The sequence below is a fragment of the Protopterus annectens genome, chromosome 8.part0 (assembly GCF_019279795.1).
Source record: "Protopterus annectens isolate FY-2018-M chromosome 8.part0, PAN1.0, whole genome shotgun sequence".
Classification (NCBI taxonomy): Eukaryota; Metazoa; Chordata; order Ceratodontiformes; family Protopteridae; genus Protopterus; species Protopterus annectens.
The window spans coordinates 1,663,070,430-1,663,096,236 of NC_056741.1; the positions used below are offsets into that span (position 1 = coordinate 1,663,070,430).

At 40.9% G+C, this 25,807-nt stretch overlaps 1 protein-coding gene and 1 long non-coding RNA gene across 5 annotated transcripts in view; one reads left to right on the forward strand and one right to left on the reverse strand.

Annotated features, from left to right (window-relative positions):
• The window catches only part of MSANTD2 (Myb/SANT DNA binding domain containing 2), a 954,611-nt gene extending 934,334 nt beyond the window's left edge, over positions 1–20,277 (reverse strand). Inside the window, exon 1 of one of the 4 annotated variants that reach the window (XM_044081184.1) lies at positions 19,449–20,174. In XM_044081184.1, coding sequence (XP_043937119.1) covers positions 19,449–19,898 — 450 coding nt within the window. In that variant the 5' untranslated portion in view covers positions 19,899–20,174. Of the gene's footprint in view, positions 1–19,448 lie in introns of all 4 variants that reach the window. The other 3 variants (XM_044081185.1, XM_044081186.1, XM_044081187.1) reach the window with 3 other exon arrangements.
• A 2,787-nt stretch (positions 20,278–23,064) lies between these two features.
• The window catches only part of LOC122809587, a 399,570-nt gene continuing 396,827 nt past the window's right edge, over positions 23,065–25,807 (forward strand). The window contains exon 1 of the long non-coding RNA XR_006365928.1: positions 23,065–23,131. This is a non-coding gene — a long non-coding RNA (uncharacterized LOC122809587). The remainder of the gene's footprint in view (positions 23,132–25,807) is intronic.

Genomic DNA, 25,807 nt, shown 5'->3' on the forward strand with positions numbered 1-25,807 from the left:
GTAACATGACCAGAGCTGTGGAAGGAATGAGTTTCCTTGAGTAGTTGGAATTTAAGTAAACGGGATAGGACAGGACAGTTTGATACAGTAGTATGAACAGTTGTAACAGCAGCTGATGTTTGGGCTGGCAGAGTGATTATGGAGAAAAAAATGCAGTTGTTTGCACAATGGTGAATACAATTAATTAGTTGGTTTTACATATCCAATTATACTGTTTTAAGACAAAATTTGTTAACTGACACACTGGGTGTGTATTGGTTGTACTGCATGCATATTTATTGCAAAATCGATGGAAAAGAATTTAGAAAAAAAAATTGTTACAAGACATATAGAACATTCAGGGTCATAAAACTGTTTTAAATGTAAATAACCACAAAGAACCAAACTGCATACAGATTACCAAGCCAGCTCCTCTCACCTTTAACATACACTGCTAACTATTCTTTGCCACAAATACATAACATTAAACAAAACCAATAATCAACTGAGGTCTACTGTATGACAGGATCTCAATTTTACTTGCAGTCAGTTCACAATGACAAGTAAAACATACCACCGGGCAACAGAAAAACTGACAACTACACATAACCAAGCAGAAGAAAATCAGCTCCACCAAAATAGAGATAATCATTGTTTCCACGTGAGGGAAGCAGCAATATGAAGTGTAGTCAGTTTAAGAATCTTGAGGATTTGTTTAGACACTGGTATGGAAAAATGAGGCTGCTTTCTAAATTTGCAGGACATGCTCTTTGTGGCAAGAATATGGTGCCTGGCAGTTTGGGAAGATGTCCATTATACTCACCCCTCCTTCTGGTAGAAAAAGTCAGGCAAGGTAGTCTGGGAACGGGAACCTAGGAGGATGTTCCCCAGGTGTCTCCCATGAAAGATGTCATCAAGCAAGGCCCATTCAAAGGAGTACCTGGGAGACACCCAAAGCATATTGGAAAGATTACTTAACCCAGCTTCCCTGGGAACATCCAGGGACCCTGCAGGATTAGAAAAGGATTACTGCTGGGGTCTGGTCTGTGCTGCTTGGCTTGCTACCACTGGACATTCACCAGAAATGCAAAAAAACACCTGCCATATATCGTAACATCAAAACTAAATTAACTTCCATCCATTTGTACACTTACTCATCCTATTATAGGTCATGATCCTGGCAAAAAACAAGGAAACAAATATGAAGAGAAGGCAATCTGGGCAAAAAAAAAGCATATGAGTCCGTACACTGTTGAGATTTAGTTCCTGAAAACAAAATGTACCAGTTTATAAAGCTCTCCATAACAAAATTTTAAAGCACCCTTTGCACCATAACGGCACAGTACCTCTGACCAAGTAATAGCCCTGAAGTAAATGTTAAAACCAAAGAATGCTACTGTGCCTTTTCTTAAAGATCTATCTCATCCAATTGCTACAATAACTTCTCCAATTAACTGCATGATTTCACATGATTACCAAAAAGTCCAAATGGGCAATAAATCTCCTTTTCAGCAAAAGAGTGAGGAGAAAAGTTCCAACGCACACACAAGATGCATATGGTATAAAGAGACAGCAAACATCTCTACCAAGACAAAAGAAAACCTTGATCTCAACATAATCTCAGCATTGCTTATTAATAATCTGTTTTAGAATTAAAACATCACTGTGGAATTAGTTTGCTTATATGGATTTATATAATTTGGGTCTCCACAAAAAAGGGACATATCTGACAATGAAATATTCAACTAAAAAAAAAAAAAATTTACAAGACAAATAATACAGTAATAGACCTACAAAACCATAGATACATATCATGTGTCATGTAATTGTTTACACTACACTTTACAGCAAAACGTTTTTGCACTAAACACCTTTTGGACAACTACCTCTACCAGTTTTGTAGATAAAAAAATTTAATCAAGAGGAAAAAAAAAAGTGTTACAGACAGTTCACTTCCGGTATGGAAATCAAATTCTCACTTATCTGCTCCATCCAGAAAAGCACCAAAAAACAAGAATAGATTTTTATCTTGCACACAAAGCAAATATCAAATCCAAATTCACAAAGTACAGAATTTGATTCTGACCTCTGCTTACTGTTATCGGATAGTCTAGTGTCTTATCTAATTTTAACCCTGATAGATTACACTCATCAATAAATTGGTCTTTTCTATAGCACCTCTCCCTCGAAGAAGCTGTTCAACAATTTAACAGCATCTTCCTTAACACTCTCAACTCCCTGGCCCCTATCCGAAGAGTCTGGGTTAAAACAAACTGTTCCCTGGATAAGCAAAGATACTCTCCCTCATGCAGAGGAGAGAACGCATGGAAAACCTGGAATAAACTCAAAACCTCTTCTAGCCTCCAGCACAACAGGGAACTTTGAAATATGAAAAAAAAAAAAAAAAAAAAAAAAAAAAAAAAAAAAACTTTTACTTATCCCTCAAAGAAACCCCCACTCCAACCCCCCAAAATTGTGGAGACTGCTAATAAGCTTACACCCAAGAAACCCATCTCCTCCCAACCCCTCCCCAATTAGCTCTCCTTTCGAGACAGCCACCCTTCTGAATTCCTCATTCACAGACTCCATACAAAAGCTAATGAAACCAAACAAGGATACCTACCACAACATCCCCCCACCCACAAAATGCCTTTCACACTCAAATTAATCCCTACATCCATACGATCTACTACTCTATAAAACACCGTTCCTCCTCTGCTGACAACCTACCTCAAACTCGTTGCCCCCCCCCCCACTGCCTATCCAGTCTCCATACTTACCAAATCGGTCAATACAGGAAAATCTTGTACCGGACATCTAGAAAAAGTCCTATACTATACATCTAAATAAAGGAGGTAACTCCACTGACCCCTCAAATTTCAGGCCTAGGTTATCATATCCACTCTTTCTAAAATTCTTGAAAAGTGTATACACAAACAGCTCATTTCACATCTCATTCAGGAAGATCTTCCCACCCCTGCACAACATGGTTTCAGTTCTCATCATAGCACAACTACCTCATTACTATCCTTTACTCACTCATCTACATCTCTCAATAACAAATTACTGTCCTGCCTTTTCCTTAATCTCTCCAAGGCTTTTGATACTGTGTCGCACAACCTCCTTCCCTCCAAAATGGCATCCTTCAAATCTCTCTGTCCTCTGCTGGTTCTCTTTGTACCTATCAAATAGAACTTAATCTGTCAAATGGCTCTCTGCCACTTCTCCTTTCCTTCCAGTTCAAACTGGTGTACCCCAAGGCTCCATCTTGGGCCCACTGCTTTTTAACATCTTTACTAATCATCTCTTCCAATCTTGCCCCCAATCCACACTCACACAATATGTGGATGACTCCGCCAAAATACCCCACCTTCACACCCTGCACTCAGTTGACTGTTCACATCCAATCAACTCCTACTTAACCCAAATAAAACTAAATTACTCCCCCCCCCCCCAAACACCTCAAATCAACCTTCTCTGCCTATTCACTAAATACAACTATCAAAGTCGAACCTCAAACTAAACATCTTTGGGTTTACATAGATGACCAACTTAAATTTGACATTCACATCAATAATTGCGTGAAAAGATGCACCAAAAGCTAGGATTGCTTTACAGAAATAAATTCCTAACAAGAATCTAAACTGTCCCCAGCTCAAGCCTACCTTCTACCTACCCTACTATATGCCACCCCAATCTTTACTAAACTCCAAAGATACGTCAACCAAACTCAAACTTACATACAACAAAATAGCTGGATTTGCCACCAACCTCCCCTACCGGTCACATCACTCCCTCTCCTTAAAAAGGCTAAAAAGAACTCCCACGGGCTAGAATTCCATAATCAACTCCTTCTACCTCAGCTTCATCAGACACATTCCATCCTCAACCAACCCCTAGGCCAGTCCTTTGCTGGCAAACATTCCATCCTCAACCAACCCCTAGGCCAGTCCTTTGCTGGCAAACCTCATCTCCCCTGGTGTTCCTAACCAGGAACTTCAGAGCTCTGACCAACACCTCTCAAATTTCCAAACCTAATACAGCCATAGGAAAAAGTCTCTATAGCCACTCTTTCCACTTCTTGGAATAAACATCCTCTCTATATCAGATTGAATAAGAATTCTAGCAACTTCAAACTTGCTTTAAAGGAATACCTGCTCAACTCCTGGACCTGCCCCTGTAAAGATCCTACTTGAATCACTACCCCCTCCAGCTTAGCCCTCCCCTTCTTTCACTGTCCCTATTTTCTAACATTATATACATTCCTGCTTACACTATTTCTATCGCTCTTATAACTCTACTTACATTATATATGCACCATTCTTGTATTTCCCTTCCATTTCTCTATCAAATTTATCTCCAACTCTACTACACTCCACATTTGTCATTTCTATTTCCCTATCTCTCCCTCCTGTCCCTTACATGACCAAACCTGCCATTTCTCTAATCTGATATTGTATGGCATACGGTATTTGTATTTAAAATTGTTTATTCTCTTTCAAATGTTGTACAAAGTGAATTTTTACTTTTTTTTTTCTTTGTATAACACATACCTTTATTTCCTTTTGTTTGCTTAATTATGTACTGCACTGTAAAAAAAAATTCATGTTTGTACTGGAGCTTTTCTCCTTGGGTCTCTGCGGAAAAAGGTAATCTGCCCAGTCAGACTAACCCGGTTAACAAAATGGCAAATAAATATTTATCCACAAATAATTCTCTCAGTAATTCTCTCAATGCAAAGGAATTGTGTAGATTGTGCCACTTGGAAAATGTAGAACAGACAGCATTTCCATTTTTAACCAAAGATTAGCAACCAATCTACAAATACACTCCAGATACCTGACCCACTAATAACACCATTCATACAAAAAAACAGGATGGCATAACCTCTGAGAATTTAACTGCCCCTTTAAAATACACCCATTTCCCATAAGATTTAAAAAAAAAAAATGACAGCATGGTAAATTATTAAAAGATGACTGCAGCAATGCATGTTCCCTCACTTAAAGGACCACTACGGGCAAATGATGAAGAAAACATATTTTTTTATCTTGCCATGATTTACTACACCTCCCAAAGCTGCCTTCAGCAAAATAAGTACTCATTCCTAATTTTATTTTGTTTTTACTCTTGTCTGCCCTCATGGGAGCAGACATGGTGATTCCTTTGGAAAGCTAAATCTGTCCTATAATGCAGACTGTGATGACAAATAGCCCTACCATTTGTTGTCAGACTAGACTTCCATTCACTTACAATGGAACTCCTGAAAAAAACTGCCAAGTTTGAGAGTCTGCAGCTCATGTGTCATTGACTGGTATGCGCCGAGTTTTACAAATGTTGTTCCTACTGATGTACTACACATTCACTGAAAGAAACTTGCAAAAGTGTCAACAAATTACTGAGATAAAAAAGACTTTTCACAAGGAGCAGTTTTGCAAGCTTCAGTTCCTGGCCAGGTTACTCCTCCCATCTCCCCTCCTTCAGTGGGCTACAGTCTCACATTTCCAGCTTTGCTAGATTCAACTATTTAGTCAGCTTTCCATGACAATAGAAATAAAAAAATAGCCTGGTGTGCCACTAAAACTGTTCCCTTGTATGTCTCTTCACTTCTGAATAGCAATTCCCAGGAATAAAAAAAAAAGCAAACTCATCAGTCCAGAGTTTAGGCTAGTCTATCCATTTTTTTAAAATGTGCACAGTAAAATATTCAACTTGTAATGCATTTTGGCTGCTGACATGGTTATCTTTACATAGTTATTCTCTTATAGTATAACCTGAACTTATGGTATTTAATGATAAATTTTACAATTCTCAGTTTCTTAACAATGACCTCCCAAGCCTCTGATGTGACCTAGTACTTTCTTACTATTGCTTTATATAGTTTGTCTTAGTTGTATATTTGTAGTGTGTTTCTCATCCTCTCAGCAACAGACTCCTGGAGAAGCATATACTTGTATAGAAAGAGTACCAGCAGCTGTAGCAGTGATACCACACTCCAAAACAATGCACTCAAAACATAGTACTGACAAACACAAGGGAATGTATATGTCTGAATCAAGCAGTGATGAAATTGCTAGGGACTTCACTGAGCAAAATTTTACTCTTAATTTCTCCATTTCATAATGCATAACATTCGCACCACACTTACGAAGGCACATCTCCACCTTCCACAAACACAGCAACCCACACCCACACAACTGCTACGGTTTCTCCCCTCAGTTATTGCAAGCCAAGAACAACACTATTTAATAAGGATACCTACCAGACAAGTCTGCATAGCGCACTTGGTCTACCTGCATCATTGCAGCTCACCCCCAGCAACTCAGACAAGTCTGCATAGCACACTTGGTCTACCTGCATCATCGCAGCTCGGGCCCCCCCCCAGACTCTGCAGCATTGCCAGATAAAACCACTGCTATGGTCCGGTTTCTCCCTACAGTTATTGCAAGCCAAGAATAACACTTTTTAATAAAGATACCTACCAGACAAGTTTGCATAGCGCATCATTGCAGCTTGCCCCCCCCCCCCCAACAACTGCAACATTGCCAGATAAAATCACTGCTATGGTCCGGTTTCTCCATACCGTTATTGCAAGCCAAGAATAACACTTTTTAATAAGGATACCTACCAGACAAGACTGCACAGGTGACTGGATATTTACAGTTCTTGTTATTAGCAGATGTGGTCCTTAACAGTTATGTTTTAAACATTGTGACTGGCTATTTACATTTCCTTTTACAGCACATTTGTTACTTTTACTAATTATTTTTTAAACATTGTTTTGGCTGGTATGCACACCTGCAAGGCCCCCCCAGGCAACTATAGCTTTGTCTATTGCCACTGGGTATCATAACGTAACAATATACTTGCTGTATCTTGTCCCAAATAGATCTGCCTCCACAGTGAATACTTGTAAAGTAAGGCAAGTACCATTTACTTGGTGTATTTTGTCCCCCAGATAGATTTACCTTCCTTTGTATTGCTTGCACACCAAGGCCTTAAAGTAGTGTTTCTGCAACTAACTGCTTACACTCCTAATTTCCTGCTTCAACCTCTTCCTTGCTTACACTTACATTACAGCTCCAAGGCTTCCACTTCTTATGCTGGATTACTTTTCTCCCACTGCTGGCCAAAACAATTTTTAAAAAATAACTAGTAAAAGTAACAAATGTGCTGTAAAAGGAAATGTAAATAACCAGTCAAAATGGTTAAAACATAACTGTTTAAGGACCACATCTGCTAATAACAAGAACTGTAAATATCCAGTCACCTATGCAGAATTGTCTGGCAGGTATCCTTATTAAAAAGTGATGTTCTTCGTGGTTCACTGTTAGTCATTACTGTAGGGTTCTTCCTGCTGGCAGCAGCCCTAGATCAGCCAGAGTCCCAAAGTCGGGCCCGACGTCGGCTGAAGTCGCTCCTGCCCTGACGTCAGTACACCAGGGGTATAAAGACCTCAGCCAACGCCATTTTCCCCAGTCTTTCTTGCCGTGCGGCGCCCGTTGCAAAGCAGTTCGCAAGTGCAGGTCGGCCGACTCCTGTTTGTTTTTGGTGGCTTTTGAATTGAAGACTTCTTCTTTTGAGCTAAGTATCCCATTGGGGAAAATCTTTTTCTTGCTCCAGTCCGATGTCAGAAAAAGTTAACTGTATTTCTTGTGGGAAGCAAATACCTCATAAGGATTTTCACTCTTACTGTATACCTTGCTTAGGTCCTGACCACAATGTAGCTAATTGTAGGTTTTGTGCTAAGTTTAATCAACGCACTATTAGGCGTGCACTATTAGGCGTAGGTACGCTTTTGCCTTCCATTATTTTGGAAAAAGATTTAATTACAATATGTCGTCAGATTCTTATCCGGCTACTGCAGTGTATAAGAGGAGCAAGGATAAAGACAGGCCTCCGAGGTCCAAAGTGGAAGACTTTATTAAACCAGAGCCAGTTTGGCTGCAGTCAGTGAGGTGCTTTCGCAGCCCCTGTCGTCTGCCACTTTTGAACCGGTTGCCTGTACAGACTCCCGTGAGGAGCCGATGGGGCCTTCAGACTTTTCAGGGATTGGACCTCCGGATATTGCTCCCTCAGATGGGTCCGGAGCCGCTGTGTAGGCACCGGCTTCTGAGGGAGTTTTTAGGCCTACACAGCTTCATGTACAGATGACTCCAGTTTTGCAGTCAAGGACAAAGACAAAGGCAAAGACTAAGGCTCTGGCACAGACAAAGCAGCATGCACAGGCACCTTCTGTTCAGGGCCCTAGACCTCAAAGACAGATGCTTAGAATGGCTGAAGACCTGTTAACTATGATCAGGGGTTCTCATCCCCCTCCCTGACACGAGACCTAGGCAAGAGCCAGATTATGATTCCTCAGATCAAGTTTCGATTCTGAGCAGGACTATTCCTTCCCTCCTTATGAGGATTCTGATGCTGAAGAATCCCTTCCTTCGGCCTCTCCTCCTGAGGATTATTCATTTGGGGAAACCTTGCATGACATGAGAGCGCATTTTCACTGGGAAGGGCAGGAATACTCTGAATCTAAGAAAAGGCTTAGGGATTTTTTTCTCCTTCCACAGCATAGACCCCTGGCTAGTCCCCCTGCATTGGACATTGTGGATGATGTTTTTACAGAGGCATCTCTCTCTCCTGATTCTTTTCCTCCTGCTCCTGTCAAACTGGATAGGTATTATAGGGTTCCAGATTCCCACAAATATCTATTTAAGAATCCTTCAGCTGATCCAGAAACTATTTCTCAGGTCCCTAAGGGTGTCAAAGAGGCCTCTGCTAAGAATCCTATTCCCTCTGACCGAGAGTCCAGAGTCTTGGAAAGATGGGGCAAAAAAGTTTATACTTCTGCTACATTGTCTATTAGAGCTTTGAATGGTCAATTTCATAAGTTAAAATATCAGTAATACCTTTTGCCTGTGTTAAAGCAAAAGATGTCGGCTGTTTCTGTTGGTGCAGACAATAAGGAATTACAGGATTTATTGCATGCTACTGAGCAGGTGGGTAAACATACCCTGCACTGTGGTTTTGATTATTTGGAGGCTTCTTGCAGGGCTGCAGCAACTGGCGCAGTTATTAGAAGGCACGCTTGGTTAAAGGAGCAAAGTTTGCCTGAGCAGGTTAAAGCAAAACTTTTAGATGCCCCTTTGCAACACAATGTTTTGTTTGGGGCCAAAGCTGAGGAAGTATTGAAGAAAATGGAAGACAGAGCCAAATCTATGCAGACGGTTAAAGATTTTCTACAGGTACAACCCCCTAGATTTAGCAGGAATTGGCCAGCTAAACCTTGGTCCTTTCCAAGCTCGGACAGACCTCAGAGGGGCAGATACAGGCGTTCCAGAGGTAGGGGTCAGGCACAGCCCCCTTTCAGAAATAAGCAGTGGAGTGCCCCCTCTCCCAAGGGAGGGGAAGATAGGTCACAACCTTACAGGAAACAGTCATTATGACTCTCCCTTAGTAGCTCCAGGGGCAACCCTCCTGGATGCATCTTTGGGAGGAAAAATCTCTCTTTTTTTTATCACAACTGGAGCCACATAACCCAAGACAAATGGGTTCTGGACATAGTTTCAAGGGGTTACAGGTTTCATTTCCATACCTTGCCAAGATCAAATGGATGGCCAGATCTGCCAAAGCATCAATGGGCAGAGGCACAACGGCAAGTTCGGTCCCTCATGGATATGAGGGTCATAGGTTTGGTACCAGATTCAGAAATGGGGCAAGGGTTTTATTCAAGACTTTTCCTGGTTCCCAGGAAGGAAAATGCATGGAGACCAATCCTGGACCTTTCCGTATTGAACACATTCCTAGAAATTCCAAAATTCAAGATGCTCACTCTGCAGCAGCTGCTGCCTATGCTGAGTAAGAACACTTGGACTTGAAGGAGGCTTACCTGCATATTCCCATACGGCAAGAGTGCAGAAGGTACCTGAGATTCAAAGCGGGCTCGAGGCATTACCAGTTCTCTGTGCTGCCCTTTGGCTTATCTACTGTGCCCAGGGTCTTTACAATGTGCCTGGCACCAGTAATGGCATTTTGCAGACAGAAGGGAATTCAAATATACCCTTATCTGGACGATTGTCTCATTCAAGCGGACGACAAGGAGACTTTACGTCAGCATCTAACATTTGTGCAGCATCTTCTCTTGTGCCTAGGGTTCACGGTGAACCTAAAGAAATCAAACCTGGTGCCTACGCAGCAAATTACTTTCCTGGGTGCGCTTCTGAGCACTACAACCCAGATGGCTTATTTGACACCAGACAAAAAAGTGCAACTGGCTTCTTATTTCAAAAATCTGGCTTTAATGAGTCAGCTGTCTGCAAGAAAAGTTCTGCAGGCTCTGGATTACATGGCATCCTGCATTCTGTTAATACCATATGCAAGGCTGCATATGTGGAAGATACAGTGGTACCTCAAGAGTGTATGGTCTCAGCATTGCCACAGTCTAGAAACAGTGATCGCAATTTTGCCTTGTCTCCGGCAGGAGTTTCTTTGGTGGGCAGAGGCCTGTCTCCAAAACAAGGGGAGGCCTTTCTGTCGCATTCCAGCCAATCAAGTCATAACGACGGATGCTTCGGATCATGCATGGGAAGCCCACATGCAAGGGAAATGTCTTCAGGGTGCCTGGACAGAGGACGAAATGCATCTGCACATAAATGTGAAGGAGATACTAGCTGTACAGAGTGCCCTGACAGCCTTCAAAGATCTTATTCTACCGGGGCAATTACTGATAAAGACGGACAACACTACGGTGATGTGATACATAAACAAGCAGGGAGGCTCTCATTCTTACCCCCTGTGCAGTTCAGCCATGGCTCTGTGGAACACAGCACTAGCCAACAAGGTGGACTTACTAGCTCAATTCCTGCCAGGAAAGGACAACACTCTGGTGGACAGTCTAAGCAGAACTCTTTTAGATCCATACAAATGGATGTTGGATATTCAGGATGATAATGGAGGTGTGGGGGTGCCCAGACATGGATCTTTTTGCATCTCCCCAAAACCATCAACTTCAAACGTTCTGCATGAGGACCTACCACAAGCTAGCATGGAAAGTGGATGCTCTTTCACTCAGTTGGAAGCACGTCTCAGTATATGCTTTTCCTCCTTTGCCTTTCTTCCTCGGGTACTTCTGAAAATCAAACAGGACAGACCGCAAATTATTTTACTGGCTCCCAACTGGCCTCGGCAATTGTGGTATTCCTCCCTGATGAACCTGGCTCAGGGTCCACCCTGGATTTTGCCACAACTTCCACATCTACTGTCTCAACGAGATGGCCAGATCCTGCACAGCCATGTAAAAACTCTGAATCTAGCAGCCTGGCGGATCCAGGGTCTTTAAACAGTTCTACCCTTACCAAACAGGTACTGGACGTAATTCTTGAAGCTAGATGACCCAGCACCAGGAAATCTTATGCAGGTAAATGGAAAAGATTTTGCTCCTGGACTCAGGCCCAGGGTTTTGATTCGGCAGTTCCAAACATTCCTCTGATTTTGCAACACCTAACAGAAATGTTACATAAGGGCCTATCTTTTTCATCTATCAAAATCCATGCTTCTGCTATTTCTGCACATTACAATACGGATCCCCCAAATCTTTTCTCATCCGTTACTTAAGCAATATATGAGAGGGGCGAAGAATATAAGGCCTCCTTTAAGAGCACCAGTTCCCACTTGGGATCTCAACTTTATTTTGGAAAAGTTAACTTTATCTCCTTTTGAACCTGCAGCTTCCACAGATTTAAAGTTTTTATCATGGAAAACTGCTTTTCTTTTAGCCATTACCTCTGCCAGAAGAGTTTCGGAATTGCAAGCTCTCATGGCTGTAGAACCCTTCATTATTTTTCATCAGGACAGGGTGTCCCTGAGGACTAATCCCACCTTTATGCCTAAGGTGGTTTCGAAAGTAGCCTTGAATCAGACTATTCATTTGCCTACCTTTTATCCTAATCCTCAAAGTGAAGAGGAAAGTATTTTGCATTCTTTAGATATACACAGGCAGCTTTGTTTTTACCTGGACAGGACCAAGATTTTCAGGAAATCGGACCAATTGTTTGTGGCTTATGCTTCTACCTCACAGGGGAGAGCAATCACTATGCCCACTGCATCAATTTCTGTTACTCTCATCATGGTAAGCCTGTTCCTGTTAATGTCAGAACACATTCTACCAGAGCTACTGCCACTTCGGCAGCTTTTCTCAGTGGAGTTCCTACCAAGGAGATCTTAGAAGCTGCAACTTGGAGTTCTGTGCATACTTTTTCTAAGCACTACAATCTCCCTCTGTATTCTAAATGTAGAGCAGGTTTTGCCTCTGCAGTCCTGCAGGGTTTTGTGGCCGCCCCTTCTGTTCCTTCTTCATCCACCCTTTCTTAGCTTTGGGATTCAACCCTACAGTAATGACTGTAACAGTGAACCACGAAGAACATAGTACAGTTGTGTTCTCTTACCATAAATGTAGATGTTCAAAAATGTAGATGTTCGAGAATGTTCACTGTTACAGTCTGGGTTACCCTCCCTCCTGTCCCCTCTTTTGTTGTTCTTTGAGTGCTGTCTCTCTTTGACATTTCTTTTTTCTCAGAGGTATTTTTGCTGGAGATATTTGGGAATGTTCTGGTTTATGTCTGCTTATTCTTTTTGATTAAGCTTTTGGCCTTTATTTTTGGGCACCTGACATCTGGGGCAAGAAAAACTGGGGAAAATGGCATTGGCTGAGGTCTTTATAGCCCTGGCGCACTGACGTCAGGGCAGGAGTGACTTCAGCCGACGTCGGACCCGACTTTGGGACTCTGGCCGATTTAGGGCTGCTGCCAGCAGGAAGAACCCTACAGTAATGACTAACAGTGAACACACTCGAACATCTACATTTATGGTAAGAGCACACAACTGTACTTTATTCTTGGCTTGCAATAACGGTAGGGAGAAACCGGACCGTAGCAGTGGTTTTATCTGGCAATGTTGCAGTTGCTGGGGGGGGGGGGGGCGAGCTGCGATGATGCAGGTAGACCAAGTGCACTATGCAGACTTGTCTGGTAGGTATCCTTATTAAAAAGTGTTATTCTTGGCTTGCAATAACTGAAGGGAGAAACCGTAGCAGTTGTGTGGGTGTGGGTTGCTGTGTTTGTGGAAGGTGGAGGTGTGCCTTTGTAAGTGTGGTGCGAATGTTATGCATTATGAAATGGAGAAATTTAAATTTTGCTCAGTGAAGTCAAGTGCATTATGCAGACTTGTCTGGTAGGTATCTTTATTAAAAAGTGTTATTCTTGGCTTGCAATAACTGTAGGGAGAAACCGGACTGTAGCAGTGGTTTTATCTGGCAATGTTGCAGTTGCTGGGGGGGCCGAGCTGCGATGATGCAGGTAGACCAAGTGTGCTATGCAGACTTGTCTGGTAGGTATCCTTATTAAAAAGTATAATTCTTGGCTTGCAATAACGGTAGGGAGAAACCGGACCATAGCAGTGGTTTTATCTGGCAATGCTGCAGTTGGCAGTTGCTGGGGGGGGGGGGGGGTGAGCTGCAATGATGCAGGTAGACAAAGTGCGCTATGCAGACTTGTCTGGTAGGTATCCTTATTAAATAGTGTTGATCTTGGCTTGCAATAACTGAAGGGAGAAACCTTAGCAGTTGTGTGGGTGTGGGTTGCTGTGTTTGTGGATAGTGGAGATGTGCTTTTGTAAGTGTGGTGCGAATGTTATGCATTATGAAATGGAGAAATTAAGAGTAAAATTTTGCTCAGTGAAGTCCCTAGCAATTTCATCACTGCTTGATTCAGACATATACATTCCCTTGTGTTTGTCAGTACTATGTTTGAGTGCATTGTTTTGGAGTGTGGTATCACTGCTACAGCTGCTGGTACTCTTTCTATACAAGTATATGCTTCTCCAGGAGTCCGTTGCTGAGAGGATGAGAAACACACTACAAATATACAACTAAGACAAACTACATAAAGCAATAGTAAGAAAGTACTAGGTCACATCAGAGGCTTGGGAGGTCATTGTTAAGAAACTGAGAATTGTAAAATTTATCATTAAATACCATAAGTTCAGGTTATACTATAAGAGAATAACTATGTAAAGATAACCATGTCAGCAGCCAAAATGCATCGCAAGTTGAATATTTTACTGTGCACATTTTAAAAAATGGATAGACTAGCCTAAACTCTGGACTGATGAGTTTGCTAATGTTTTTTATTCTTGGGAATTGCTATTCAGAAGTGAAGAGACATACAAGGGAACAGTTTTAGTGGCACACCAGGCTATTTTTTATTTCTATTGTCATGCAAAGCTGACTAAATAGTTGAATCTAGCAATGCTGGAAATGTGAGACTGTAGCCCACTGAAGGAGGGGAGATGGGAGGAGTAACTCGATGTCTGTGCTGTAACTGAAACCTGGTTCAAGGCTCCTGAGAGCACCCCGGCACTATTAGATTTTACCTCATATCATGCATTCCGGCCCCAAAACCTGGACCACACCACAAAAGGAGGGGGTGTATCCATATTCATAAAGGATACCCACACCTCCAGTTTGGCGACAACGCACGAAGCTTCGGAAACCATCCAGGTGCAACTAACCATAGGCAAAACTGCTCTACAAATTGTAGCATGCTACAGGCCACCCTCTCAAACTCAGGAACCCCACACAGCCTTCCTGAAGACACTGGAGAGTACAAATGTATCTCCAAACACCATCATATTGGGTGACTTCAACTACCCGAATATAGACTGGGAACATTACTCGAGCCCTAACTTTCTAGCCCAACGGTTCCTGGAGTTCATAAATTCAAATGCCATGGAACAGCTAGTCACTGTTCCACCAGAGGAAAAAATATACTAGATCTCATTATCACAAACATGGGGACAAAATGCTCCACACCGGAAGTATATCCCTCATTGGTGAGATCTGATCATAAACTAATCTCACTGGAAATCCACATCCCGCCCCCACCCCAAACAAAAAAGACCACAGTGAAGAACTTCTCTAAAGCAAACTTCACACTACTCAAGACTGGTGTGGTATCCTTCAAGGCCCCTGAGCCAGTGGAAACCACAACCCAAGCTGCGGAAGCCCTTACAAATGCCTTCTATGAACACCTCCAGGACTGCATGGATCAGGCAATCCCAAATAAAACCAAGACTCTTTCCACAAAGGGCAACGTCCAGTCTGGTGGACCCCAGCCATTAACAAACTTTACAATAAGAGGAGAAAGCTATTATATGATAGAATAAAATCCATAAAAGGGAAGTCACCCCTGATCATTATTAGTAAAAAAATACGAGCACTCATAAAATCAACTAAGGCCAATTTTGAGAGAAAAATTGCCATGGATTCAAAGGACAATCATAAGGCCTTTTTCAGCTATGTTACGAACCTGGGTGGAAACTCCCAGATATGCTCAGAATTAGTCCAAAATGATACAAAAATCACTGAACCCACAGACATTGCCAACATACTGGCAGACAGGTTCAGCGCAAACTTCACCCCCCTCTCCCCCCCTTAAAGGAGAGATAACTATCCCAGCGGAGTGTAGCCTCCCAGACATCTCAAATGCGCAGGTGAAAGCTGCTCTCTCTAAAGCTAAAAACACAGCATCAATGGGACCGGATGGTGTCCCCGGCTGTGTGCTACACGAGCTAATTGAGGAATTAAACCCGCACATAAGGCAGCTGTTTAATCTCAGCCTTACCACAGGATACGTGCCCAAGGAGTGGCGTACGGCAACTGTGGTCCCACTCCACAAAGCCGGTGCCTCTACGGACCCTGGTAATTACCGCCCCATAAGCTTAACAAGTCTAGTCTGCAAAGCTATGGAGAGGATCATAATGGAGCTCATAAACAAAGATATAGGGAACTTGCAGACATTGGACCCGACCCAGTTTGGCTTCGTCAAGGGAAGATCATGCCTTTTGAACTTAGTCGACTTCTTCGAAATAGTCACCAAGGCCATTGATGAGGGAAAGGCAGTCCATACAGCCTACCTTGACCTTGGAAAGGCTTTCGACACAATACCCCACTCGGGTATTGTAGAAAAACTTACCAGCTTAAATGTAAACCAATATGTCACAAGATGGGTTGCAAACTGGCTTAAGGACAGAACCCACAGGGTTAGAGTTGCTGGCGCTATGTCAGACTCCAAGCCGGTCACAAGGGGTGTCCCACAGGGCTCTGTCCTTGGCCCCCTATTGTTCGGCATCTACTTCTCAGAAGTACAGGCCAACATGGGAGAACTTTGGCTGACAAAGTTTGCAGACGACTGCAAACTGGGCGCCATAGTGGAAAGTGCATCGGACACGGATATCCTTCAGAAGGGACTCACGGAAACAGATAGCTGGTGCCAGAGCCATGGCCTGAAGTTAAACGCCAAAAATGTATAGTCATACCCTTCGGGAAAAACAAGGTAACACCAAGCTACCATATAGGTGGCAATCCACTAAGCACAGAAGAGGTTATCAGGGACCTGGGGACCCAGGTTGACAGTGGCCTTTCTTTTGACACTCACATTGCTAAAGTGGTTAGAAAGACCTTCTACATTGCCCACCTGATCATGAAGGGATTCACATCCAGATCTAGTGAGGTCATTGTTCCCCTGTACTCTTCACTTATCAGACCAATGATAGAGTACAATGCCCCATTCGGGATGTATCTCGCCCGACATCTGCAGCAATTGGAGAGACCCCAAAAGTTCCTCACCAAAAGGATAAAGGGACTCCAAAATCTGTCATATGCTGCCAGATAGAAGAAACTCCAGCTCTATTCAGTCGCATACCGTCTGCTCAGAGGTGACATGTGCCTGACATACAAGGCCATGTCCAACCCGGAATTAATGGACATGCTCCACCTCAAAAAATCCAAATCCACCAAAACCAGTAGAGCAAGCGACTTAAACCTTAGCACGGATATAAACAGGACGTGCTGGAGGGATAGATTTATCACTCAGAGACTCCCTATGCTGTGGAATAGAGTCCCGGTCCATGTGAGGCAGAGCACCTCGCTGGCTTTGTTCAAGAGAAATCTTGACATGTGGATGGGAGATCGTAGGTTTACCCCGGGAATCATCTCTGTGTCACTGCTGGACAGAGGCACAACAAACTAATGGGCACAGTATTTTTTCATATAAGGGGTGGCGTAAGCCACAAAAATTTGTGGTAAGGCTTATAAATGCCTTGGGGCAGATAGCCTAGTATAAACCTATGAACCTATAACCTGGCCAGGAACTGAAACTTGCAAAACTGCTCCTTGTGAAAAGTCTTTTTTATCTCAGTAATTTGTTGACGCATTTGCAGGTTTCTTTCAGTGATTGTGTAGTACATCAGTAGGAACAACATTTGTAAAACTCAGTGCATACCAGTCAATGACACATGAGCTGCAGACTCTCAAACTTGGCAGTTTTTTTCAGGAGTTCCATTGTAAGTGAATGGAAGTCTAGTCTGACAACAAATGGTAGGGCTATTGGTCCTCACAGTCTGCATTACAAGACAGATTTAGCTTTAGAAAGGAATCACCATGTCTGCCCCCATGAGGGCAGACAAGAGTAAAAACAAAATAAAATTAGGAATGAGTACTTATTTTGCTGCAGGCAGCTTTGGGAGGTGTAGTAAGTCATGGCAAGATAAAAAAATATATGTTTTCTTCATCATTTGCCCGTAGTGGTCCTTTAAGTGACGAATCTCCCAAATCAATAACTTAGTTCAGTAACTTCCTTATTGATTATTTCATCACTGTTCACTTTGGTGATACAAAGATCCCCATTTCTAAATTACAATTTTGTGTTCCAAGAGTACCACTCAAGATCAAGCTAATTTATAGTCCCCTTTAAAAAATATTTGTTCTGAACTACCTAACTGTAAATGCTTTTTTATGGTGATGCTCTACTTTTCTTATGAAGCTCAACTAAATGCACCGTCTTCAATACAACTTGGGCAGTGACTAGCTACAATTCAACAAGCATAATCTGCTTGGCAAGGCTAATAAAATAAACGTAACGGTTCACAAGTACTACATTACACCACACCCACATGTTAATGTAACTGCCACTGTAACTGTAGTATGACAACTACACTGTAAATCTGTAAAACTGCACTACAAACTACTTAATAAATCCACAACAACAGAGTAAATAGAAAGGTATACCCATTTTCCACTACCCCCTTGTGCAGTACTAGCAAAAACATGCTTTGGGGTGATGGCCGTAAGAAATAGTGCAGACTCACATTACATTATACTACTTTGGTTTAACGCAAAATGCCCATAATAGATCGTAAAGATTTAACACCAATAGGATTGACTGTAACCAATGTACTTACTTCAAAACCTTTACATTTTGATAGCACAGTATTCCATAAAAACATACAATGGACAGGCAGAAGGTAGCACACTGGTGCAACATTCAGTACTTCTACCTCACAGTGGGGGGGGGGTTCTCAGCTGGGATGCCGCCTTTGCAGAATCCACATGTTCCCCCTGGGCATTGTGGATTTTCACCAGTGCTCCAGTTTCATCCCACAAGACATACTACAGATGAAATAAAAGCATGCAAACTGTCCACAGTTGTGCAATACGGGAGTGAGTACATTTTTATGTCCTATAACAGACTCACACTCCATTCAAGATTAGTTTCACTGAAATCCACTGAATACCAGGATATTATTCAGTTACAAAGTGACCCTTCACCTGTCTAAGTAGATTATATGTGAATGTTTTATGGGTCTGTCATTTCCTACACTTACAAATATATCAAATACAACACTGCATGAAATATAAATGACTACAAAGTTCTACCTAAACAGATATATACTAAATAACAAAAGAATTAGATGAACTACAATCACTGCTATGACTTACAAAAAAATAATTAAATGGGTGATCAGCAATCACGTTACTAATGCAATGTTTATTTATAGTAAACTCAATCCAAGTTCATGAAGAACTGCCCTTAAAAATAAAGAGCTTCAGCAGTAGTAAAACCACTACCATCACGATACTGAAAAAAAATCTGGACTAAAAAAAAAAACACATTAGAAAAATAGTTCCACATTGACAGCACTTGCCTCCTCTTGGCAACAGGGTGGGTGGTTCTCTTACAGCAAGAATTTTATGAGAGAGCAAGAGACAGTTCTAACTAAATCAGTGAAAAGTGAGCAGCAGCAATTTGAGGTTTCATTCCTGAGCAGACCCGCAGCAATAAACATCTTATGTCATTACTGAGAAATCGAGTCCCATAGGTTAACAACCTCAAAACAGACAAACAACAGTACGCTTATTTACATGTGAACAACAAAACACAGCGCTATAAACAGGCTATTATAATTAAAAATAAAAATATGCAATAAAACCAAAACAGGTGACATGCCAGAGACTGCATCTTCACGATTAAGCGAAACAGCTGTGATTGTTTCTCAGATTAGGTAAGCACAACAAGAAAGCCCAAGAGTTATGCCCGAGGAGCAAGTCCACCTGCCACTTCCCCTTCTACGGTTCTAGTTACCTTGATACGTTCACGGCACTGAGACGGCGTTCTCTCATAACCAAGCTCGGCCAGGGCCCGAGAGACCCTTTCGTACATAGCTGGACCCGGGGCTTTGCTACTGAACACTGTACCCGATCCATCCAACTGCTGGTACCGTGCCTCAGTTAATCTCTCATTACCCCAAACAGCAATAAGAGCATTTGTTTCAGCTGGAGTCCACGACATACCACGGCAGGCCGAAGTAAAAGGGGGCAAAGAGCCCGATGCGGCCCCACCGCCAAGTCCTAGTCCAAATCCACGACCCATAGTGCCAATTCCCTGCCCCAAACCATGGTGTCCTGGTGGTGACGGGCTTGAAAGAGCCACTGGATTCCAATCGCTCAATCCCGGGGAGCTTGGTGACGAGTGTTCTGTTTTCAAAGTGAAGGGAGGTTCGGACGGAAGCTCAGCGTTACTGGGCGCCGCCATGTTTTGGTTATTGTTGGACAGGGGAAAATGATGTCACGACGGGGTGCGCGGTGCATCTTGGATGTCAACTGGACACTTTGGAAACAGCTTTTAGTTCCGCCCCGCAGTAATTTGGTGTGCTTTATCTCCAAGTCAGATTAGTGTGTTGTATTTTTTTTTATAGTTGAACTTGTTACACCGTATTTACGGTAAAACACATCCACTAGTTCACTCTTAGTAGCAGCAAAGCTACCAGCCTTACAACTTCAAAGTGTTCAAAAGAAGCTGTCAATGTAATAAAAGCCAAATGTGGAGAACATAGTAACAACTTCAACTAAGTAGTGCATAGGATAGTTTAAACTGTTTACGCTATATTTATTAACAGTTATTCTATTCAATTATCATGATTCAATATCATTTACCATTGATTCGAACTATAAAAATAGTTGAATGTGTTATATACCTTTTCAATATAGAAAATGGACTTTTAAGACTCAAAGTTAGGAAAGTTTGGTTCCATGTAACGAGAAACATTGAAGCGGTAAACTAATAGTCCGAATTAAAGTAGTCAGAACGCTTCTTAAAGTAGAAGAATGTACACTATTACAGAGAGACTGCATTTTTTTAATACAAAACGGCAGTAATGCAGGTAAACTAATAGTCCGAATTAAAGTAGTCAGAGCGCTTCTCAAAGTGGAAGAATGTACACTATTACAGAGAGACTGCATTTTTTTAATACAAAACGGAAGTAATGCAGGTAAACTAATAGTCCGAATTAAAGTAGTCAGAGCGCTTCTCAAAGTGGAAGAATGTACACTATTACAGAGAGACTGCATTTTTTTAATACAAAACGGAAGTAATGCAGGTAAGAAATGTGCCCCCCCCCCCTCTTAAAACCTGAGGGTGGTACTTATAGTAAACCAAATCAATACATTTGCGCAAAAAAAGTATCATGGGTAACTATTCACCCTTAATTCAACTAGTATTTCTCACAGTTAACGGTTCTGTAGTCTCGGGTTAAGTATACACAAAGTACAAACATTGCTTTCGATGAATCAGGGATACAAAATATTAATGCTATAAACTTGAAACATCGACAACGAGAGTGTGAATTAACATACGTTTTCTAAGTAAAATAAGTAAATAACTCCAGAATATTGTCATTATCACGTGCAAATCCCCAACTTTTCTAAAAAAAAAAAAAAAGTCACCAGTTTTAGGAGGGATAAAGAGAGCTGGAGTTAAAATTAAGGATGTCCCTGAAGTTAAGGGATAGTTGAGGGTTATTAGTATGAGAGTAGAGAACTCATCACCCCACCAGGTTGAAAAGTGTAGGGGTGGTCTCTGCAAAACACCCTAATGCCATTATACCGAATTTCTCAAAAGCAGCTCACTTAAAATATTTACTCTTAAAATGTGTGATGGAGTTATGTATTTAAAAGCACCATCGCTAAGTTTGTTGCTTAAAACACATGAAATGCTGTCAACTGGGTTACCGCCATCTTGTTTGGGCAGATGTGTCCTACGAGGGGAATAAAAACTTAAAAAAAATCCTTAGTTCTTCTTGTAGTTACATAAATCAATTATTTTGCGTATGAAACACCTAAATGGTATATAAACCGTATAAGCTACTTGTATAGGATTTTATCCTGTGTCTCTCTACTCAGGACAATTCCTACTTGAAGTCATACCTCTCAAGTGTACCTCATTACGAGGAACGTACCTCATTTGGGGTCTTAAAAAGTTCATGTTCCTCAAAGTTCCACATTGAAAGAGTGTCACACATTCAGCGTTAGGATTTTTTTAAGTGAAATCCATGGTAAATAGAAATTAATCATATTAATTCGTTAAAAGATCTTCTTTATAAGTAAAGTCAGCATATTTTAACCATCCTACGACCTTCCTAGTTGAAGTTGTTATTAAGCCATTAGTATGTGTTCCACGTTATGAGGGCTAGTGTTCCTCATTTTAGAGATGGAAGGTTGAGAGCTATGCACTTGGATTCCCTTGTACTGCAATAAATGAATAAATAAATAAATAAATGGCAAATGTCCTAAGATTGAAGAATATATATATATATATATATATATATATATATAGCATCTAACTTTTTTATTTGATGACTTGTGCTTACCTGAAAAGTCCGACTAGATTGGAGTCCATTTTCAGAGGAGGCCCAGGGAGAAAAGCTCCAAAGTATTACAAAAAGTTTTACCTCTCAACTGTACAGATTTTCGCCTTATATTTTTGGTCCGTTTTTTCAGAAAATTGTGGCTTTCTGACATATCATTTGTAACACTTTTTTATGGCTTTGTCCAGATTTCTTACTGTAAGAGGTATAGAGGTATGACAAAAACATTTTAAGACAATTTTGCAAACTTCAAAAAAAAAAATACAAAATAATTACAGTTTAAAAACTCGTGCCAAAGTAGACATAATATAAGAACAGCTAAAATATATATGGCAATGAGTTAATATTTAGAGAAATTTTAGCCAGTTTATTAAGAAATTAAAATTTAGTATGATACAAATAGGAACTGCAATATGAAGGGAGAGCTACCTTAAATATTAACGTTAAAACTACATTAATATGATATTGTTATATACGAGTGAATTCCAGTCCTTTGCACGGATTGTGGATATTGTTTGTTCAAAATGTCACATGTTAATAAAAGTGTCCCACTTTGGATATCTGAAAGGTGGTAACAATTTAAGTAACTCAAGTGCTGCAAAAATACACTTTTATTTCTCCGTTCATTACACTAGCACTTATTACGACTTCTCCTGAACAATCTCACGTGTCAAAAAAAAAGTCTCACTTTGGGTATTTATAGATATCATGCGCAACAGTCAGTACAACTAACCAATTACCGTATGATATGAAGCTACTGCTACAGTTTTCATTTAAATATACGTTTGCAAGGCGACAGCTACCGGCTAGCCTTTTTGTTTATTTGTTGCAGCTACACAAAAGAGCCGATTTCTGCTACAGGAAGACTCAGCATCTGCCTATAGCTAGTCTTGTACAAAACAAATGTATTAGGTGGGTCACTGAATTAAATGGTTTCTGAAACCTGTTTTTGGTATTCACAGGTTTGTAGGGCATGTTTGGTTCCCATATACTAAGGAGTTTCCGAACGGCTTTGTATTAGTGTAGTACCACGAAGGGAGTTCGCGCAGATGTGGGCGTGGTCTTAGTGAAAGGGCGTGTTGTCGTAAGGGAAACTTGAATGATTGACAGACATGCGGATACGGTATAAGTATTAATTTATTATTTGTACGCTACTCTTTTCTTCATGGGAGTGCGGTCCTACAGGAGTTGGTATATTTAATTTGGAAGGTGTAGCGGTGGGTGAGGGGCCGGAGGGCCTCCCCGGCAAAAGAGAAGGGAAAAAAGTAATATTTGCAGTTATAGTGCTATTATCTTTTTCCTTCGCTGCGCACCCCACACCCACGGCCACTACTTAAATATAGGAACTACGAGATCACACTACATTGAGGAAAAGAAACGTAACTCAATGAACCAAACTGGACCAGTAAAAACTTAGCCTTTTAAGATGCCATCCCAAGCCACCATAAACCCCAGATATCCATACACAATTTGTTCAGTTCTTAAAATGATATGATACAGAAGGAGATATACAGTAACTATACACAAGACACTAGGGAAAACAAGTAAGGAAACAAGAGGACAATATAATTTGATAACTACTATATTGATGATTGTAGCCTTTTAAATAATTATTGTAGTATTCTAATGTTGAATGTCTAATACTGCTGTAATCTTTTATATGTACATTTTAGAGCTTTTCTCCCTTGGCCACCGCTGAAAAGGGCTTGAACTCAGTCAGACACTTCCAGTCAACAAATGTAAAATAAATAAATACGAATGGAATTGCCTTAAATAAGCAGGGGTAAATACACAAGGTCATACCTCTCAACTCTGCCTGATTTTGACTTACATTTTATCTCTTTCTTAATCCCTCCTAAAACTGGACCTTTGGAAAAAAAAGGTGATGAATTACATTTAATGACAAGTGTGACAACCCATCACTGGACTAGTAATCAAAGAGCCTTAATCCTCACCACTAGCACCAGTGGCAAACAAAATACACACAGTATTAGCAGATGCAGCTCTCTGCATCAAGTGCAATTTCCCTTAAGAGCACACAGAGACCATAGTCAGTCCGGGGCTAGTTTCTTCCTCCTTTCTCTAGATCCCCAATAAGACTCCCCACTGGCACAGCTATAGAGTTGAGATCTCAGCTGAGTGACCAAACCAAGATCTCCAGAACTCTATTTGTCCAGCCAGTGCTTCATGTCCCTGCCCAAGTAGCTGACATGCACTCTTTGAGGTTTCATTTACACACACACACACACACACACACACACACACACACACACACACACACACACACATCTGGGAAAGGCTGGCACATGTTTAATAACTATGCCCCTTTCTGCCCAAACTATAAGGTAGCTATCACTGTCACCAGTCACTCCTTATCAGATACTTTAAGACCATTAACAAAGGGTGTCCTATCTTACCATGTAATGTTACTATCAATACAAATGGTAGTTTGACCAAGAGCAAGACTATTAGGAGTGGCCCACAGTGTCACCAAATAAGTATGCAAGTACTCTCAGAACTTAAATATCTCTACAAAGATCAGCCACAAAGAAAGGTTTAAATATATTTAATAATAAATAATAAAAGAACAAAACAATACTAAATATATATTTACAGTGACATCAGAGTTCAAAATCACAGGAAATATTTAAAACAGCATTGCAGGACAGTCTCATATAAATGAAGAAAAATGTGTAAACTATGCTTTACTATATTCCTGACTAAATCTAATAGAATTACTATACCATAAGAACTTACTACAGAGCAAGGCAGATGTGGTGACTGGATCTTTTTTAGTTGTTGTCAGGTCGAAGACAGAATACAGAATGTTGTGTCTCACTCAGAGACTTCTTAAATTAATATCGCAAATATTACTGCTGGGATAACTTGCAGAATGACATAATTTGTTGTCATCTGACTCCTAAGTTTCCAGGCTCAAAACAACCATTGATGGAAGCTGGTAGCATTTAGCATTTACCTGTAAAATACATAGACAAGGGCTTTTCCTTAGATCTTTTGTAAATGCTGGAAGTCATAAAACAATAAAACACTTTTAAGACCTGGCCAAGGCCTTTGACACGATCCCCCACTCTGGCATCATTGAAAAGCTAACACAACTTGGTGTTAATCCCTATCTAGTCAGATGGGTGGCCAACTGGCAGATGGCATTAAAGTTTTTTGTAGTGGACAATGTAAAACAAGACTTGAGAGGAGGAGACTGGGAAACAATGCTGGGGATCAAAGAATTAACCTGGCAACTAAGGCTTAATGCAACCAAATATCCAGGCATTAATGAAGGGATAAGTTTAGGGGACATTCTTAGGGCTAGAAGAAACAGGATCAACTGAAGTACCCCACAGTGTTACAACTTTTAGGGGTAACTGTATTAATGGTTCTGAATCTGGTCATTGCTGAGTTTCTAAGGTTCAACTATCATCTAAAAGCATCAAATATTAAAATAGTCATGTTTACAGTATTATTAGTTGTTTTATTGTAACTTAAACCAAGCAGTATATTTTAACATATTTTTAATGAATTAAATAGGTTAGGGGTTTGTAGTAAGTATCTAATTGACATTTTCTAAACTTGCACATTGTTCTGAAGTTAAGAAAAAGGTAAATGTGTTTGTGGTTACAAAATGTGTGTTTAAAGTACCGAAAAGGAAAGTATTCCATTTCAACATAAACTTTTGTAACTTATTTTTCACACAGTAAGTTTACATAAAGTACTAAGTTATATTTTTAGGTTTTGAAAGTTCAGTTACATATATATTTATTACTTTTTCTATATGTAAACTACG